A 20,726-nucleotide genomic window follows, 5' to 3' on the forward strand; every position below is an offset into this window, starting at 1 on the left:
CACCATAACTGTAATCCCAAATGCCTGAAATTTGCAGCGATAGATATCGTGAAACCACATTGGAGGGGTACATACAAAAAGAGATCGGTTTCCAAATTGGAAACCAAGTGGATTTATGAGTTACAGTCTTTTTTCCCCCAAGGCCTGAATGTAGACCTTGACATTAATTGTTTTATTGATACTAGTTGATACAAGTTGATGAGTTTTTATCATTTTAAACGTTTTATACATATATTTCACTTTGTTTTTACTATTTACACATTTGCTGATGTTTATGTATTTTTTTATGATTTTTTATTCTATTTATATGTCATGTAGTATTTTCATATATTATGTGCAATTTATTATGGCTCAGGGGGGTGATTTTAGGCATTATTTAGGATTTATAAAGTCTTGTGGGTTTTGAGGGAGTTTTGGCCAAATTCTAACATGTACTTTGGGGTGTGCAATAAGCACTATTTAATCAGCCCCTATACATGCTATTCTGACTGCACCTATATTTAATTCGTTGGTAATAGACTAAGGGCAGTCTATTAACATTTTTTCTCACTCCCTGCGGTTAATATATAAGGTTTTTCTGCCGTGATCTGCCGCCCCCCGCTACACCTGTCTCTGTTGTGACAGGGTAGGTGAGGGAGTTTCTTTGGAATGCACAAGGGTCGCCTACCCTGAGCCACGATAACCTTGAAAATGGCCGCTATCGCATGGTTTGCGCATGCGCGAGCGGGCCAAGATGGCGTCACCGGCTTTTTTGTTCCACCGCGCATGCGCGTGGAACGGTATATATAGATCAGTCCGGCTAGTGCTCGCTCCCTTTGATAACGTGCTCGTCTGCACGAAACGCGTCAGGGTGGAGCCTAGCCGGTGACGTCACGCCGTTCCGTACCTCGTGGAGGCCGGCGGCCATCTTTATATCTGGATACTCTGTGAGTTACTCTGTATACTATATCTTTAATAAAGAACTATTGGTTGGAACATACTACACTATCAGTGTTCTTTGGGGTGGGCTTCTTGGTCAAGCCCCCCCTCTCTCAAGGTGGATACTGCATGAAAGTGCCCTGGGTATAAGCCTGGATTATCTCTGTGGGGTCCTTTGGATGTCGGGAGTCCCCCTGCTGGTTAAGGAGTGACAGAGTGACAGCTTGCCAGATGATCCATATAGGTGCAACCTTTCTGGGACCAGGAGTGGTCTGACAACTCAAATGCGCATTTTATGCGCTTTCTGGTGAGTGCATATTATTAAACACTTCACAGCACGGAGTTCATCACGTCTTGCACAAGTTTATTGGGACTACTGCATATATGCTATGAGGACACTTACAAATCACTACTAAGCACTAGTAGTCTATTACACATGTTTCTTTATGTTGTAGCAGGTTTCTTATTTTAGCGCTGCATGTATTATTATTATAGTGTGAAGGTTTGAAGTTTGTGCCTTTCATGCCAGCTGCTTGTTACGCATCTCCAAGCGCTCGTTAATTATCCCCTTTTTTCAATTCTTTGCTATAAGCCAATTGTGTAAAAAAAAAAAAACAAAATACTGATCACTTCCCCAAAGTAGTACAATGTTACTATGGTAACATTGTACTACTTTGGTCATAGTGAAATATGAAAAGAAAATCTTAAAAAAAATAAAAAACAAAATGTAATGAAAAATTAAAAATAAAAAAAAAAATATATATATTTTTTTCATACTGTCACCAGTCAGTGTCCCTGATCACCGCCATGCCAGTTATATGATGACGCTGTACTGCACTGGTGACAGTATGTAACAAAAAAAAAAAAAATAGTGAAAATAATTTTAATTTATATATATATATATTTTTTTTTTAATTTTTCCAAAAAAATGACAAAAAAAATACAAACTTATTTTTTTTGTATTTTTAAAAAATACAAAAAAAAAACTCGCCATGCCTCTTATGAAGTACGTCGGACTGTCTACTCTGCAAAAAGGGGTCATTTGGGGGATATCTGTACCGTCCTGACATTTGGGGGATATCTGTCCTGTCATTTGGGGGATATCTGTACCGTCCTGACATTTGGGGGATATCTGTACCGTCCTGACATTTGGGGGATATCTGTACTGTCCTGACATTTGGGGATATCTGTACCGTTCTGACATTTGGGGGATATCTGTACTGTTCTGACATTTGGGGGATATCTGTACCGTCCTGACATTTGGGGGATATCTGTACCGTCCTGACATTTGGGGGATATCTGTACCGTCCTGACATTTGGGGGATATCTGTACTGTTCTGACATTTGGGGGATATCTGTACCGTCCTGACATTTGGGGGATATCTGTACCGTCCTGACATTTGGGGATATCTGTACCGTTCTGACATTTGGGGGATAGCTGTACCGTCCTGACATTTGGGGATATCTGTACTGTTCTGACATTTGGGGGATATCTGTACTGTTCTGACATTTGGGGGATATCTGTACCGTCCTGACATTTGGGGGATATCTGTACCGTCCTGACATTTGGGGGATATCTGTACCGTCCTGACATTTGGGGGATATCTGTACCGTCCTGACATTTGGGGGATATCTGTTCTGTCCTGACATTTGGGGGATATCTGTACCGTCCTGACATTTGGGGGGATATCTGTACTGTTCTGACATTCTTGGACCTCAAAAAATTAGATTGGCTGTCAGTACTTCAGGATTGATCAATATTCAGATCTATACCATAGTTTGTGAACTCTATAACTTTCCTACAAACTAAATAATACATCCTAATTTGGGTTATTTTCACCAAAGACATGTAGCAGAATACATCTCGGCCTAAATTTATGAAGAACAATTATTTATTTGCAAACTTTTATAACAGAAACAAAGAAAAATGTGTTTTTTTTCAAAATTTTCGGTTTTTGATAATTTAGCAAAAAATAAAAACCCCAGCGGTGATTAAATACCACCAAAAGAAATCTCTAGTTGTGTGAAGAAAATGATAAAATTTTAGTTTGGGTACAATGTTGTATGACCGCGCAATTGTCATTCAAAGTGTGAGAGCGCTGAAACCTGAAAAATGGCCTGGGCAGGAAGGGGGGGAAGTGCCCGGTATTGAATTGGTTAAAAATGACCTTTCCTTTCCGCTGTAAAATGCAATATGGCCACCTGGGGGTATTCTGTACACAGATGATATACAGAACACCATTTCCTGCTTGTGTGATTGGCTCACTCATTTTCCCAGAAGTCTGCACAAGACACAAGTCAGATTTTGGGCATCCCCTGCAACAAAAATGTCATTCTTGGCGAGATACTCCCAAAGGGAAAATCACATCTAAAAAGGGATGCAGACCCTGCCAACTTTCCCATTAGAGCCCTGCAGGTGCAGCAGCCGATTGATAATTATAAAGTCACTCCCCTTCATGTTGCACATGGGCACAGACACACAAACGGCTTTTTCTTCAGAACAAAAAGGTAGGAATCTGAAACAAAGTTTGCTAAAATCCCTGCAATGTAGAGATCGCCCAGAGGGGAGGGTTTTCTTCTCAGCAAAAGTGGAGTTACCCCCCCGGTTCACATCTACAGTTGTGTTCAAAATAATAGCCGTCAGACATCACTAACCGGATCAATCACTGTTTTTGGTGGAAATGATATTTCTACATGGCAAATAATTTCCTAGCAGGTGTAGTAGAGTCATAGAAATCCAACAGACCCGACAGTCATGACATGCATGCCGCTGATTCTGTGTCATTGAATCACTCATTGAAAGGGGCGTGTTCACAATAATAGCCGTGTGGAGTTCTATTCGATTTTTTATAGCTTTATCGGATGTTTTATAGCAGTGGTTCTCAACCTGTGGGTCACGACCCCTTTGGGGGTCGAACGACCCTTTCACAGGGGTCCTCTAAGACCATCAGAAAACACATATTTTCGATGTGTAAAGAGCAGCTACTCTGTTAAAAGCAGCTACTGTGTTAAAAGCAGCTACTGTGTTGAAAGCAGCTACTGTGTAGAAAGCAGCTACTGTGTTGAAAGCAGCAGTGTTGGAGGTAAAACGACACTCATGAATTATAATTACTGGGTAAATAATTTTATGGTTGGGGGTCACCACAACATGAGGAACTGTATTAAAGGGTCACGGCATTAGGAAGGTTGAGAACCACTGTTTTATAGCAAAATTGTCAGTCTTTGTTTATAGCGCAAAAAAATAAATAAAATAAATTGCAGAGGTGATCACATACCACTGAAAGAAAGCTCTATTTGTGGGGGAGGGGACACATTTCATTTGTGTACAGTGTTGCATGACCGAGCAATTGTCTGTTAAAGTAGTGCAGTGCTGTATAGCAAAAAATGGCCTGGTCAGGTGGGGGTGGGGAATCCTCTGCAGGACAAGTGGTTAACAGTAACATCCCCCCCCCCCCCAAAAAAAAAGTCAAAATACTTCCTTTAAAAAGACATTTTATTCAGCGATGTCACAAGCTGTTCACATGTCAAATACACAAATGGATGTTCCCGGCTGTATTTTACATCTGCTGAAAGGGGAGCCGGGGGGGGGGGCTCCCCCGACATTCAATATTTTTTGAAAGTAAATCATCAGCATTTCTCTAGTTGATCCTCAAAGGCCAGATCTTGTTTTTTCCAAAAAATGTGCCCCCTGACCTGGACGGAGATCAGGAACGGAGGCAGCACGCAGCACTGCGGACAGTCGTAGTCAGGGAGCGGCTTGACGACACCTAGATGGAGACAGAAATTGGATGAGAATTAGAAGACAGTTGCTGGAAATCGCCGGCATTCATTAACAACATTTAACAAGTAACATTTTTTTCTTTGGATGAAGTGTGGATGTACTTTGATAGCTCGCCATGTCCCCATCGGGAAGGATGACCCCCTCTGTTGTCACCTTGCACTACACATGCTCAGTTGCTCGCTGTTTTCAGACACTGCGCTGAATATGTAAAGGCCGATGTGCTGACAGCCTGAAGATTTACTGCTGCTCATGGAGCTCTGGGCTTCAGCAAAATGGCCGCCTCCAGCAAGGAGAAACAGGAGTGATGCTGAAGGCAATTTACACTGCACACTTATTTTGGTAGCATGATTATTAATGTAATATCTGTAGGGGGTCCAAAAGCTGCCCTGTGGGGGATGAGGGTCCAAAGGCTGCCCTGTGGAGGATGGGTGGAGAAAGCTGCCCTGTGGGGGATGAGGGTCCAAAGGCTGCCCTGTGGAGGATGGGTGGTGAAAGCTGCTCTGTGGGGATGAGGGTCCAAAGGCTGCCCTGTGTAGGATGGGTGGAGAAAACTGCCCTGTGGGGGATGAGGGTCCAAAGGCTGCCCTGTGGGGGATGAGGGTCCAAAGGCTGCCCTGTGGGGATGAGGGTCCAAAGGCTGCCCTGTGGAGGATGGGTGGAGAAAACTGCCCTGTGGGGGATGAGGGTCCAAAGGCTGCCCTGTGGGGGATGAGGGTCCAAAGGCTGCCCTGTGGGGGATGAGGGTCCAAAGGCTGCCCTGTGGGGGATGAGGGTCCAAAGGCTGCCCTGTGGGGATGGGTGGAGAAAGCTGCCCTGTGGGGGATGAGGGTCCAAAGGCTGCCCTGTGGGGGATGAGGGTCCAAAGGCTGCCCTGTGGGGGATGAGGGTCCAAAGGCTGCCCTGTGGGGGATGAGGGTCCAAAGGCTGCCCTGTGGGGATGAGGGTCCAAAGGCTGCCCTGTGGGGATGAGGGTCCAAAGGCTGCCCTGTGGGGATGAGGGTCCAAAGGCTGCCCTGTGGGGATGAGGGTCCAAAGGCTGCCCTGTGGGGATGAGGGTCCAAAGGCTGCCCTGTGGAGGATGGGTGGAGAAAGCTGCCCTGTGGGGATGAGGGTCCAAAGACTGCTGTATGGAGGCCGGGTGGTGAAAGCTGCCCTGTGGAGGATGAGGGTCCAAAGGCTGCTCTGTGGAGGATGGGTGGAGAAAGCTGCCCTGTGGGGGATGAGGGTCCAAAGACTGCTCTGTGGGGGATGAGGGCCCAAAGGCTGCTCAGTGGAGGATGGGTAGTGAAAGCTGCCCTGTGGGGGATGAGGGTCCAAAGGCTGCTCTGTGGGGGATGAGGGCCCAAAGGCTGCTCTATGGGGGATGGGTGGTGAAAGCTGCCCTGTGGGGGACAAGGGCCCAAAGGCTGCTCTATGGAGGATGGGTGGTGAAAGCTGCCCTGTGGGGGATGGGTGGTGAAAGCTGCCCTGTGGAAGTTTCACAATCCAGGAATCCATAAAGAGTATTACAGACAAATTCACCTTTTTAAACAAGCAGCTTTGTTTTGTAGAACAGACATTGAATTAGTAAAATCCATCTGCATTGGGGTTTAGTGGCAGAAATGATAATTGGATTTCCGGGACTAAAAATCCTTCTATGAATCTGTACTTCCCTGCGGTCTGTCGGCACTATCAGTGGATGAAGGGAATGTCCTCTCTGGTGCCACAGATTTTACTTGTGATAAACAATTTTTAAAGTTGTAACAAATAACGGATTCGATTTTCTTCATTTGCAGTCCTGGAATTCTGATTAAAAAGCCCTGTGAAGGGGATTCAGACAGCAGCCCCGTGTAGGGGGCCGGACCAACGCCCCGTGTAGGGTGCCGGACCAACGCCCCGTAGAGTGGTGCCGGACCAACGCCCCGTGTAGGGGGCCGGACCAACGCCCCGTGTAGGGGGCCGGACCAACGCCCCGTAGAGTGGGGCCGGACCAACGTCCCGTAGAGTGGTGCCGGACCAACGCCCCGTGTAGGGGGCCGGACCAACGCCCCGTAGAGTGGGGCCGGACCAACGTCCCGTAGAGTGGTGCCGGACCAACGCCCCGTGTAGGGGGCCGGACCAACGCCCCGTAGAGTGGTGCCGGACCAACGCCCCGTAGAGTGGGGCCGGACCAACGCCCCGTGTAGGGGGCCGGACCAACGCCCCGTGTAGGGGGCCGGACCAACGCCCAGTGTAGGGGGCCGGACCAACGCCCAGTGTAGGGGGCCGGACCAACGCCCAGTGTAGGGGGCCGGACCAACGCCCAGTGTAGGGGGCCGGACCAACGCCCAGTGTAGGGGGCCGGACCAACGCCCGGCACGATCAATGGATGAAGGTGAATGTCCTCTCTGGCCTCATAGAGAAATCTTATTCCCATTATTATGGACGATTCCGAGGGTGAATCATTATCCAATACTCCGAATTTGGGCTTTTAGCCAGTTTTCTATCCATTTACAAAGCCTGAAGACTTCACCTCACACAGGACAAACACCCTGTAAAAGGGGAGCGATCGGACGACCTGTCCTGCATGGGGCCCCACCTGTCCTGCATGGGGCCCCGAACACTGTAGGGCAGCTTTTCTCAACCATTTAACCAACAAGAAATTTTACATTTTAGGGAACCCCTAAAATACATTTCAGTCTGCAGCTCCCAGTATATCAGCCAATCAGCGAGAGTTCGGGATTAGAATAAATAAAATTCATCTTTTTAACGTGAAGCTTTTGTTTTTCTACACAAACATTTCATGGCAAAAGTATCTGCATTGGGGTTTGGTGGCAAAAATGACAGATTGCAGAAGGTAAAAATCCTTCTATGTATCCTGTACTGTCCTGCCTGGTGGGGGGGTCCGATAAGCTGCCCTGGAGGGGCAAATTCACAAATTTAAATTAAAAGCTTTGAAAATGAGAATTTCAAGCCGACTTGTTTGCCAATCACAGCTGCTCCAGATTCTGTCTGGTTCACTTCTGATGAACGCCCACCTGAAGTTCCGGGGTCCGGAGGGAGCAACACACAGACCACCTTCTAGAGTATGACCATAATCACCCCTCGTCACGGCACAAGTCAATCGCCCCCCCAAAGCCTGAACCCCAACATTACAGATAACCCTAACATACATAACCACAAAGTCTATAAGGACACGCCCCACCCCCACCATATACCCCTTGGTATAGACAAACATTGCCCCCGGCACAAAGCCCTCAGTAAAGATAGATGCCTCCCACCCCGAACCCTCAGTATAGACGGCCGGCGCCCTCAGCACAGATCCCTCAGCATAGACCAGAGGTGAGCAAATGTGGCCCTCCAGCTGTTGTAGAACTACAAGTCCCATGAGGCATTGCAAAACTGACAGCTACAAGCATGAGTCCCAAAGGCAGAGGCATGATGGGACTTGTAGTTCACCAAAAGCTGGAGGGCCACAGTTGCACACCCCCGATATAGACGGACGGCACCCTCAGCACAGTGTCAAACGCTTTTACAAAATCCAAGTATACCACATCCACCGCCGCCCCTCCGCCCAAGTACGCCCCAGCCGGCCCCTCCGTCCAAGTACGCCCCAGCCGGCCCCTCCGCCCAAGTACGCCCCAGCCGCCCCTCCGTCCAAGTACGCCCCAGCCGCCCCTCCGTCCAAGTACACCCCAGCCGCCCCTCCGTCCAAGTACACCCCAGCCGCCCCTCCGTCCAAGTACACCCCAGCCGCCCCAATGCCCAAGTACGCCCCAGTACACCACCACCACCCCTCCGTCCAAGCACACCCCAGCCGCCCCTCTGCCCAAGTACACCCCAGCCGCCCCTCCGTCCAAGTACACCCCATCCGCCCCTCCTTCCAAGTATACCACAGCCGCTCCTCCATCCAAATACGCCCTCAGTATAGACGCACAGTGCCCTCAGTATAGACGCACAGTGCCCTCAGTATAGACGGATAGCGCCCTCAGCACAGTGTCAAAAGCTTTTACAAAATCCAAGTATACCACAACCACCGCCGCCCCTCCGCCCTAGTACGCCCCAGTACACAACCGCCACCCCTCCGTCCAAGCACACCCCATCCGCCCTAGTATGCCACCGCCGCCGCCGCCCCTACGTCCAAGTATGCCAAAGCCTCAGTATAGACCAGAGGTGAGCAAATGTGGCCGTCCAGCTGTTGTAGAACTACAAGTCCCATGAGGCATTGCAAAACTGACATTTACAAGCATGAGTCCTAAAGGCAGAGGCATGATGGGACTTGTAGTTCACCAAAAGCTGGAGGGCCACAGTTGCACACCCCCGATATAGACGAACGGCGCCCTCAGTATAGACGGATGGCACCCTCAGCACAGAGCCCTCAGTATAGACAGATGGTGCCCTCAGCACAGAGCCCTCAATATAGACGGACAGCGCCCTCAGCACAGAGCCCTCAGTATAGACGGACGGATCCCTCACCACAGAGCCCTCAGTATAGACGGACGGAGCCCTCAGTATAGACGGACGGCGCCCTCAGTACGGAGCCCTCAGTATAGACGGACGGCGCCCTCAGTACGGAGCCCTCAGTATAGACGGACGGCGCCCTCAGCACGGAGCCCTCAGTATAGACGGACGGCGCCCTCAGCCCAGATCCCTCAGTATAGACGGACGGCGCCCTCAGCACAGACGGACGGCGCCCTCAGTATAGACGGACGGTGCCCTCAGCACGGAGCCCTCAGTATAGACGGACGGTCCCCTCAGCACAGAGCCCTCAGTATAGACGGACGGCACCCTCAGCAGAGCCCTCAGTATAGACGGACGGCGCCCTCAGCAGAGCCCTCAGTATAGACGGACGGCGCCCTCAGTATAGACGGACGGCGCCCTCAGCACGGAGCCCTCGGCACAGACGGACGGCGCCCTCAGCACGGAGCCCTCGGCACAGACGGACGGCGCCCTCAGCACGGAGCCCTCGGCACAGACGGACGGCGCCCTCAGCACGGAGCCCTCGGCACAGACGGACGGCGCCCTCAGCACGGAGCCCTCGGCACAGACGGACGGCGCCCTCAGCACGGAGCCCTCGGCACAGACGGACGGCGCCCTCAGCACGGAGCCCTCGGCACAGACGGACGGCGCCCTCAGCACGGAGCCCTCGGCACAGACGGACGGCGCCCTCAGCACGGAGCCCTCGGCACAGACGGACGGCGCCCTCAGCACAGAGCCCTCCGTATAGACGGACGGCACCCTCAGCACAGAGCCCTCAGTATAGACGCACAGTCCCCGCCCAGCACAAACCCCCAGTCAGTATAGACGTACAGTCCATGGTACCACTTGAAGCTGCCGCAGTAAACGTACGTAAGGAAGTCTTCCAGCGGTCAGTAACACTTTAACCTCCCAAACTAAAACAACGTTTGGATGGAATAACCTTCGGGATGAAAGTCACAACTACAGGAAATGCTTTACATTACAAACGACCCCCCATGTGCAGCTCCAGCAGGACACGTGTCATAGATGTACTTTCAGCCGACGTTCCTCAATGTTTCAGCACCGATGGCCTGCCGAGAGAAAGAAAAACCTTCAGCATTTCACACGTTTGTGGTCATACATACACATTACACAACACGGCTATGTCTCCTCATTAGTACACGGGGGGGGGGGGGGGGGGCGGCAGAGACATGAGTGACACCTTCATGCCTTTACATAAGACGCTCAGCCCAAGCAGGACGCCTTGCGATTATCTAGAGAGTTTATTTAACCCTTTCACTGCCAAAGTCGCTTGTGTTCCCGACACAAATGCTGAAAATAAATAAATATCATTTTAGGCCTGAAGATTACATAAAATCCCTCAAAAAACTTTAAAAAAAAAAAAAAAAAAAAAAAAGGGTAGGTTTGGAATATTTTATGCGTTTGGGTGCAAATAGTAAAAAAAAACTATTAAAAACTTTTTTTTTTTACATCACATAGGGGACATAGTCTCCATGTGATGATTTTTTAGGAAACAGATGATGGTTAATGAGACACTCGGGGTGTAATAGACCGGCATGAATCCCCTGAATGTAATGCAGTGCAGATCGCATTGCATTCCATTATTTCCTAGTCATGCTGGTTGGGGACACAGAGGCTGACCTGACAGTGACATCATACACATGGCTTTCTGGGTGTGTCTGCTCTTGCTCTGCACTCCTGACATTCCTCCTCACATTGACTGTTTCTACCATCCCAGCTACCACCTTCCTACCCAGACAGATCCTCCCCTCACCCTGCACCCCGCCTGCAGTGACCAAACAGCAGACTTCTGTGGAATTCTAATTAAGAAGCCCCGGGAAGGAGGTCTGACAATCTTCCCTATAGGGGGTGCTGGACAATCGCCCTGTAGGTGTGCCGGACAAACGCCCTTTAGGGGGTGCCAGACAAAACGCCTTGTAGCAGGTGCCGCACAAACGCCCTGTAGTGGGTGTCGGATCAATGCAATGTAGGGGGTGCCGGACAGCAACCTGTAGGGGGTACCAAACAAACGCCATGTGCTGGACAAACGGCCTGTAGGGGGTGCCGGACACACATCCTGTAGCGGGGACGGACAAACGCGCTGTAGGGGGTGCCCAACAAATGCAACGAAGGGGGTGCAAAACAACCGCCTTGAAAGGAGTGCCGGAGAAACACCCTGTAGGGGGTACCGAACAAACACCTTCTCGGTGGTGCCGGAGAAAGCCCTGTAGGGGGTGCCGGAACACGTCCTTTAGGCAGATGCCGGCTAAGGTCCTGTAGGGGGTGCCGGACAGACATCCTGTAGGGGGTGCCGGACAGACACCCTGTAGGGAAGTTTGTCAACCTTTTAACCATCAAGCCAATTTTATCTTCTAAATTTCAGGGAACCCCTTAAATAATTTTCAGTCTGCAGCTCCCAGTAGATCAGCACAAATCAGTGAATGTTCGGAATTATAATAAACATTCACATTTGTAACCAGAAGCTTTGTTCTGTAGAAGAAACATTTCATTTGGTGGCAAAACATCTGCATTGGGGTTTAGAGGCAGAAATGACCAATTAGATTTCAGTAGCTAAGAATCCTTTTCTGTGCCCCGCCCTTCTCTGCGTCTTGTCGGCACTATCAGTGGATGAAGGGAATGTCCTCTCCGGGGCCACAGATTCTACTTGTGATAAACAACAATATTTAAAGTTGTAACAAATAATAAATGGATTTCTTTTCACTTCCTGTCCTGCAAACCCCCCCATAGAGAAATCCTATTCCCATTATTATGGACCATTCAGAGTGGAATCATTAACCAATAATCTCTGAATTTGGGCTTTTAGTAAGTTTTCTATCCATTTACAGCCTGTAGACTTCACCTTACAGCTATGTGTGGGGAGCTGTGTCATCGCTTTTACAAAATCCAAGTACGCCCCAGCCGGCCCCTCCGCCCAAGTACGCCCCAGCCGGCCCCTCCGCCCAAGTACGCCCCAGCCGGCCCCTCCGCCCAAGTACGCCCCAGCCGGCCCCTCCGCCCAAGTACGCCCCAGCCGGCCCCTCCGCCCAAGTACGCCCCAGCCGGCCCCTCCGCCCAAGTACGCCCCAGCCGGCCCCTCCGCCCAAGTACGCCCCAGCCGGCCCCTCCGCCCAAGTACGCCCCAGCCGGCCCCTCCGCCCAAGTACGCCCCAGCCGGCCCCTCCGCCCAAGTACGCCCCAGCCGGCCCCTCCGCCCAAGTACGCCCCAGCCGGCCCCTCCGTCCAAGTACGCCCCAGCCGGCCCCTCCGCCCAAGTACGCCCCAGCCGGCCCCTCCGCCCAAGTACGCCCCAGCCGGCCCCTCCGCCCAAGTACGCCCCAGCCGGCCCCTCCGCCCAAGCACGCCCCAGCCGGCCCCTCCGCCCAAGCACGCCCCAGCCGGCCCCTCCGCCCAAGCACGCCCCAGCCGGCCCCTCCGCCCAAGCACGCCCCAGCCGGCCCCTCCGCCCAAGCACGCCCCAGCCGGCCCCTCCGCCCAAGCACGCCCCAGCCGGCCCCTCCGCCCAAGTACGCCCCAGCCGGCTCCTCCGCCCAAGTACGCCCCAGCCGGCCCCTCCGTCCAAGTACGCCCCAGCCGGCCCCTCCGCCCAAGTACACCCCAGCCGGCCCCTCCGCCCAAGTACACCCCAGCCGGCCCCTCCGCCCAAGTACACCCCAGCCGGCCCCTCCGCCCAAGTACACCCCAGCCGACCCCTCCGTCCAAGTACACCCCAGCCGGCCCCTCCGACTTATGACTTCAAAGTTTGACCTTTTTGCTGCCAAAGCCATTTTTGTGTTTTCTTGCTGGCCGGGGACACTGAGGTTGACCTGGAAGTGATGTCACACATTTCCGGGTCAGAAACAAGGAAGGGAGAAGAGCGGACATGTGTCGGCTCTCCTCCCTCCCCTTTACCCAGCGGCACCTGCTATGTTGTGTGGAGGCAATCAGGCGCAGCCTCCCGAATGCTCCATCTGACAGAAAGGAGTCCGCCTGTCAGATTTACACACAATCCCGGGGTGGGAAGCCGCCAGGAATGTATGTAACAGGTTGGTTCACTAACCTCTGCAGGAAAACAGAACTGCCAATCAGTGAGGCCACTTACCTTTATGTTGGCGGTCCGTTCCTCCGGAGAAACACGCCGACCACAAGCCAGGACTTGGCCCCCGATGTCCTCACACACACGGGTTGTGCCTAAGAGAGAAAATCACAACACTTAGAATCGGTTCTTTTGATGCACAGATTTCTCTCTGACCAATCACATGTAGGCGAGCCACTACAGCACGTTTCTCTGCCGTCTGTGCCGGGACCAGCCTGCACATGTAACCACTTGTGTCCCGCCAGCCATGTACTGGGGGGGGGCGCTCAGGCAAAGCAACGTACTGCACACCGCTGCCTGCTTCTGGGCTTGGGGGGGCACATGCATGCCAACCTACTAGTCCGGGGGCTAAACCGGGGGTTGCAACCTTCTAGTCCGGGGGCTAAACCGGGGGTTGCAACCTTCTAGTCCGGGGGCTAAACCGGGGGGTTGCAACCTTCTAGTCCGGGGGCTAAACCGGGGGGTTGCAACCTTCTAGTCCGGGGGCTAAACCGGGGGGTTGCAACCTTCTAGTCCGGGGGCTAAACCGGGGGGTTGCAACCTTCTAGTCCGGGGGCTAAACCGGGGGGTTGCAACCTTCTAGTCCGGGGGCTAAACCGGGGGGTTGCAACCTTCTAGTCCGGGGGCTAAACCGGGGGGTTGCAACCTTCTAGTCCGGGGGCTAAACCGGGGGTTGCAACCTTCTAGTCCGGGGGCTAAACCGGGGGTTGCAACCTTCTAGTCCGGGGGCTAAACCGGGGGTTGCAACCTTCTAGTCCGGGGGCTAAACCGAGGGTTGCAACCTTCTAGTCCGGGGGCTAAACCGGGGCTGCAACCTACTAGTCCGGGGGCTAAACCGGGGCTGCAACCTACTAGTCCGGGGGCTAAACCGGGGCTCCAACCTACTAGTCCGGGGGCTAAACCGGGGCTCCAACTTACTAGTCCGGGGGCTAAACCGGGGCTGCAACCTTCTAGTCCGGGGGCTAAACCGGGGCTGCAACCTTCTAGTCCGGGGGCTAAACCGGGGCTGCAACCTACTAGTCCGGGGGCTAAACCGGGGTTGCAACCTACTAGTCCGGGTGCCCGCTCAGGCAAAGCGACGTACTGTACACCACTGCCTGCTTCTGGGCTTGGGGGGGCACATGCATGCCAACCTACTAGTCCAGAGGCTAAACCGGGGTTGCAACCTACTAGTCCGGGGGCTCAACCGGGGTTGCAACCTACTAGTCCGGGGGCTCAACCGGGGTTGCAACCTACTAGTCCGGGGGCTCAACCGGGGTTGCAACCTACTAGTCCGGGGGCTCAACCGGGGTTGCAACCTACTAGTCCGGGGGCTAAACCGGGGGTTGCAACCTTCTAGTCCGGGGGCTAAACCGGGGGTTGCAACCTTCTAGTCCGGGGGCTAAACCGGGGGTTGCAACCTTCTAGTCCGGGGGCTAAACCGGGGGTTGCAACCTTCTAGTCCGGGGGCTAAACCGGGGGTTGCAACCTTCTAGTCCGGGGGCTAAACCGGGGGTTGCAACCTTCTAGTCCGGGGGCTAAACCGGGGGTTGCAACCTTCTAGTCCGGGGGCTAAACCGGGGGTTGCAACCTTCTAGTCCGGGGGCTCAACCGGGGTTGCAACCTACTAGTCCGGGGGCTCAACCGGGGTTGCAACCTACTAGTCCGGGGGCTCAACCGGGGTTGCAACCTACTAGTCCGGGGGCTCAACCGGGGTTGCAACCTACTAGTCCGGGGGCTCAACCGGGGTTGCAACCTACTAGTCCGGGGGCTCAACCGGGGTTGCAACCTACTAGTCCGGGGGCTCAACCGGGGTTGCAACCTACTAGTCCGGGGGCTCAACCGGGGTTGCAACCTACTAGTCCGGGGGCTGCAACCTTCTAGTCCGGGGGCTAAACCGGGGGTTGCAACCTTCTAGTCCGGGGGCTAAACAGGGGGTTGCAACCTTCTAGTCCGGGGGCTAAACCGGGGGTTGCAACCTTCTAGTCCGGGGGCTAAACCGGGGGTTGCAACCTTCTAGTCCGGGGGCTAAACCGGGGGTTGCAACCTTCTAGTCCGGGGGCTAAACTGGGGGTTGCAACCTTCTAGTCCGGGGGCTAAACCGGGGGTTGCAACCTTCTAGTCCGGGGGCTAAACCGGGGGTTGCAACCTTCTAGTCCGGGGGCTAAACCGGGGGTTGCAACCTTCTAGTCCGGGGGCTAAACCGGGGGTTCAACCTTCTAGACCGGGGGCTAAACCGGGGCTGCAACCTACTAGTCCGGGGGCTAAACCGGGGCTCCAACCTACTAGTCCGGGGGCTAAACCGGGGCTCCAACCTACCAGTCCGGGGGCTAAACCGGGGCTGCAACCTTCTAGTCCGGGGGCTAAACCGGGGCTCCAACCTACTAGTCCGGGGGCTAAACCGGGGCTGCAACCTTCTAGTCCGGGGGCTAAACCGGGGCTCCAACCTACTAGTCCGGGGGCTAAACCGGGGCTCCAACCTACTAGTCCGGGGGCTAAACCGGGGCTCCAACTTACTAGTCCGGGGGCTAAACCGGGGCTGCAACCTTCTAGTCCGGGGGCTAAACCGGGGCTGCAACCTACTAGTCCGGGGGCTAAACCGGGGCTGCAACCTACTAGTCCGGGGGCTAAACCGGGGCTGCAACCTACTAGTCCGGGGGCTAAACCGGGGCTGCAACCTACTAGTCCGGGGGCTAAACTGGGGCTGCAACCTACTAGTCCGGGGGCTAAACCGGGGCTCCAACCTACTAGTCCGGGGGCTAAACCGGGGCTCCAACCTACTAGTCCGGGGGCTAAACCGGGGCTCCAACCTACTAGTCCGGGGGCTAAACCGGGGCTCCAACCTACTAGTCCGGGGGCTAAACCGGGGCTCCAACCTACTAGTCCGGGGGCTAAACCGGGGCTGCAACCTACTAGTCCGGGGGCTAAACCGGGGCTGCAACCTTCTAGTCCGGGGGCTAAACCGGGGCTGCAACCTACTAGTCCGGGGGCTAAACCGGGGCTGCAACCTACTAGTCCGGGGGCTAAACCGGGGCTCCAACCTACTAGTCCGGGGGCTAAACCGGGGCTGCAACCTACTAGTCCGGGGGCTAAACCGGGGCTGCAACCTACTAGTCCGGGGGCTAAACCGGGGCTGCAACCTACTAGTCCGGGGGCTAAACGGGGCTGCAACCTACTAGTCCGGGGGCTAAACCGGGGCTGCAACCTACTAGTCCGGGGGCTAAACCGGGGCTGCAACCTACTAGTCCGGGGGCTAAACCGGGGTTGCAACCTACTAGTCCGGGTGCCCGCTCAGGCAAAGCGACGTACTGTACACCACTGCCTGCTTCTGGGCTTGGGGGGGGGGCACATGCATGCCAACCTACTAGTCCAGAGGCTAAACCGGGGTTGCAACCTACTAGTCCGGGGGCTCAACCGGGGTTGCAACCTACTAGTCCGGGGGCTCAACCGGGGTTGCAACCTACTAGTCCGGGGGCTCAACCGGGGTTGCAACCTACTAGTCCGGGGGCCCGCTCAGGCAAAGGGACGTACTGTACACCACTGCCTGCTTCTGGGCTTGGGGGGGCACATGCATGCCAACCTACTAGTCCAGAGGCTAAACCGGGGTTGCAACCTACTAGTCCATATATATATAAAAAAATACATTTTTAACCGAATTTAAATCTGGAGCTTTTAGGAACATCCGCAGCTTTTAAAATCAAAAGGTGCTTTATGGTGACTTAGGCCGGCCATACACGGGTCAAAATTCGACCGATTTGTTGTCCTAAAATCGGACCTAAGAATAATCAGCTGATTTTCGCACCGTTAGCAGGTCAGTGACATCGGCCGATTTTCATGGCTCCTCCCCTTTTCGGTGATCGGGCATGTTGGAAAATTTGTGAAAAACGACCGATTTTCAATTCAATGGTCAAACCGTACGATCGTTTTTCTGAAAACAACCACCACCTGAGCCGTGACCTGGAAGGAACAGAAGATTCACCTGTTCTATGGGGGGAACTTTATGATTAGGTCGGCCGATTTTTTGAAATCATTGATGGCGCCATCGGATTACCGAGCGAACGACGTTTCCGATTTTTGGGCGGAAAATCGTTGGGAATTCGACCCGTGTGTGGCCGGCATTAAACATTTTATATTTTTAACATTGCGATGTTTATCTCCTCCTCCCCACCCTGCCAGTCTCCGCCCCTGGGATCAGCCGGGAGGGGAGAGACCTTGCAGTGCAATGAGCACCGATTGGCTGCTCCTCAGAAAAAGGGGCGTGTCCAGCGGATCCTTTATCCCTTTCGCTGTCGGAGACGTTTTTTGCAAAAGTTTAAAAAAATCATTTTAGGCTTAAAAATGACAAAACCCCCAAATATGAGAGATTTCCTGAAAGCCGAAACCCCGGAGAGCACAGTGGGGGGGGGGGGGGGGGTGATGTTTATGTCACATGATATGACCGCAAATGGCACAAAATACCGAACTTGTTATTTTAGGGCACAAAAAATAGCAATAAATGAGCCGATTTTGTGGTAAAATATAAATGCCGAGATTGCAGCGATGACACCGATCTCCGGGATACGGAGGGATCCGATCAGCATGCCCACCTGTGCACATCAGTGCCGCCCATCAGTGCCCACCATCAGTGCCGCCCATCAGTGCTCAACATCAGCGTCGCCCATCAGTGCCCAACATTAGTGCCCAACATAAGTGTCGCCCATCAGTGCCCAACATCAGCGTCGCCCATCAGTGCCCACCATTAGTGCCCAACATAAGTGTCGCCCATCAGTGCCCAACATCAGCGTCGCCCATCAGTGCCCACCATTAGTGCCCAACATAAGTGTCGCCCATCAGTGCCCACCATCAGTGCCCAACATAAGTGTCGCCCATCAGTGCCCACCATCAGCGCCGCCCACCATCAGTGCCAAACAACTGTGCCGCCCATCAGTGCCCACCATCAGTGCCAAACAACTGTGCCGCCCATCAGTGCCCACCATCAGCACCGCCCATCAGTGCCACCCACCATCCGTGCAGCCGAACATCAGTAGTGCCGCCCACCATCAGTGCCACCCACCATCAGTGCCACCCATCAGTAGTGCCGCCCACCATCAGTGCCACCCATCAGTAGTGCCGCCCACCATCAGTGCCACCCATCAGTAGTGCCGCCCACCATCAGTAGTGCCCACCATCAGTGCCACCCACCATCAGTGCCACCCATCAGTAGTGCCGCCCACCATCAGTAGTGCCCACCATCAGTGCCACCCACCATCAGTGCCACCCATCAGTAGTGCCGCCCACCATCAGTAGTGCCCACCATCAGTGCCACCCACCATCAGTAGCTGTGCCCACCATCAGTAGTGCCGCCCACCATCAGTAGTGCCCACCATCAGTAGTGCCGCCCACCATCAGTAGTGCCGCCCACCATCAGTAGTGCCGCCCACCATCAGTAGTGCCCACCATCAGTAGTGCCCACCATCAGTGCCGCCCCAATAACACACATCAGTGGAGAACAATGACCGGATTGGAAAAGTTTATAACAGAAACAAATGAAAAACTTTTTTTCACATTTCTTGCTTTTTTGTTTATAGTACAAAAAATAAGTGGGGGGGGGGGGAGTACAGACCCCCCCGGAGTACAGACCCCTCCCCCCCGGAGTACAGACCACCGAACAAAGCTGTGAGGAATGGTGCACAGGTCACGTGTGTGCGATGTCACATGACCGCGATTGTCCTCCGAAGTGACACCGCTGACAGCTGAACATGGGCAGGGAGGGGGGCGTGTCCGGTCACATCATCCACATCCGGGAACATTGCCTGTCTTGGTTTTCCCGCCATCACACACAGCGGCTCCTCACCTCTCCTCCGGGCTCCCCGGCCAGGTTGTGCTTCACACTTCCCGCCATTTTCTCTCCCCTCACGCGCACCAAACTCTCCCACCGAAGTAACACTCAGCACAGCTCCGCACGTAGACGCAGATGAGACGGAGAGGCGCATGCGCGGACAGAGGACTGGACAGCCCGCCTTCAAAAACAAGACGAAGAGCGGACAGCGCCGCTTAGAAGCTGGAGGGGGAACTGCAACTGGAATCAGCGCCTCCGGGGCGTACAGCAGATACAGCGGGGATGCGGGTTTTGGCTGCATTTGAATTCCAGCTGCCTGGATCCGGGGGCGTCCGACCTTCCGGCCTTCCATCGGGAGAAGGCGAATTGTTTTGGACCTACACATAAAAAGAACAAAAAACATTCACAATTTGAATCGCGGGCAGAAATCATCACCCTCAGCCCATAATCGCGAGTCGCACCGCAGTCGCTGCAAAACGCACCACACGTGCTTCATACCTCCCAACTGTCGCTGATTCCGAACAAGTCCCGCTGTCCTCATTTCTCCTCCTGCCCCTCCGTCTCCCTGCCCCTCCGTCCTCCTGCCCCTCCGTCCTCCTGCCCCTCCGTCCTCCTGCCCCTCCGTCCTCCTGCCCCTCCGTCTCCCTGCCCCTCCGTCTCCCTGCCCCTCCGTCTCCCTGCCCCTCTGTCCTCCTGCCCCTCCTTCCCCCTGTCCTCCTGCCCCTCTGTCCTCCTGCCCCTCCGTTCCCCTGTCCTCCTGCCCCTCCGTCCCCCTGCCCCTCTGTCCTCCGTCCTCCTGCCCCTCCGTCCCCCTGCCCCTGTGTTCCCCTGTCCTCCTGCCCCTCTGTCCTCTATCCTCCTGCCCCTCCGTCCCCCTGTCCTCCTGCCCCTCCGTCCTCCTGTCCTCCTGCCCCTCTGTCCTCCTGCCCCTCCGTCCCCCTGTCCTCCTGCCCCTCCGTCCCCCTGTCCTCCTGCCCCTCCGTCCTCCTGCCCCTCCGTCCCCCTGTCCTCCTGCCCCTCTGTCCTCCTGCCCCTCTGTCCTCCTGCCCCTCTGTCCTCCTGCCCCTCTGTCCTCCTGCCCCTCCGTCCCCCTGCCCCTGTGTTCCCCTGTCCTCCTGCCCCTCTGTCCTCCTGCCCCTCTGTCCTCCTGCCCCTCCGTCCTCCTGCCCCTCCGTTCCCCTGTCCTCCTGCCCCTCCGTCCTCCTGCCCCTCCGTCCCCCTGCCCCTGTGTTCCCCTGTCCTCCTGCCCCTCTGTCCTCTATCCTCCTGCCCCTCCGTCCCCCTGTCCTCCTGCCCCTCTGTCCTCTATCCTCCTGCCCCTCCGTCCCCCTGTCCTCCTGCCCCTCCGTCCTCCTGCCCCTCCGTCCCCCTGTCCTCCTGCCCCTCTGTCCTCCTGCCCCTCCGTCCCCCTGTCCTCCTGCCCCTCCGTCCCCCTGTCCTCCTGCCCCTCCGTCCTCCTGCCCCTCCGTCCCCCTGTCCTCCTGCCCCTCTGTCCTCCTGCCCCTCCGTCCCCCTGCCCCTGTGTTCCCCTGTCCTCCTGCCCCTCTGTCCTCCGTCCTCCTGCCCCTCCGTCCCCCTGCCCCTCCGTTCCCCTGTCCTCCTGCCCCTCTGTCCTCCGTCCTCCTGCCCCTCCGTCCCCCTGCCCCTGTTTTCCCCTGTCCTCCTGCCCCTCTGTCCTCCTGCCCCTCTGTCCTCCTGCC

The 20,726-nt window shown here is 54.6% G+C and overlaps 1 protein-coding gene across 1 annotated transcript; it reads right to left on the bottom strand.

Moving 5' to 3' along the window:
- Positions 1 to 4,393: 4,393 nt before the first annotated feature.
- On the bottom strand, positions 4,394 to 19,582 carry LOC149428290 (uncharacterized). The gene is made up of 5 exons (XM_089667541.1): positions 19,525 to 19,582; positions 19,042 to 19,403; positions 13,236 to 13,324; positions 10,169 to 10,206; positions 4,394 to 4,685 (listed from the first exon to the last, which is right to left on the bottom strand). The coding sequence occupies exons 2-4, from the start codon at positions 19,376 to 19,378 to the stop codon at positions 10,171 to 10,173; spliced, it is 462 nt and encodes a 153-aa protein (XP_089523667.1). The 5' UTR covers positions 19,379 to 19,403; positions 19,525 to 19,582; the 3' UTR covers positions 4,394 to 4,685; positions 10,169 to 10,170.
- Between the last annotated feature and the right edge of the window lie 1,144 nt (positions 19,583 to 20,726).

This window comes from Staurois parvus, unplaced genomic scaffold (genome assembly GCF_062004578.1).
Source record: "Staurois parvus isolate SC_StPar_1 unplaced genomic scaffold, SC_StPar_1.0 ptg003352l, whole genome shotgun sequence".
Classification (NCBI taxonomy): domain Eukaryota; kingdom Metazoa; phylum Chordata; class Amphibia; order Anura; family Ranidae; genus Staurois; species Staurois parvus.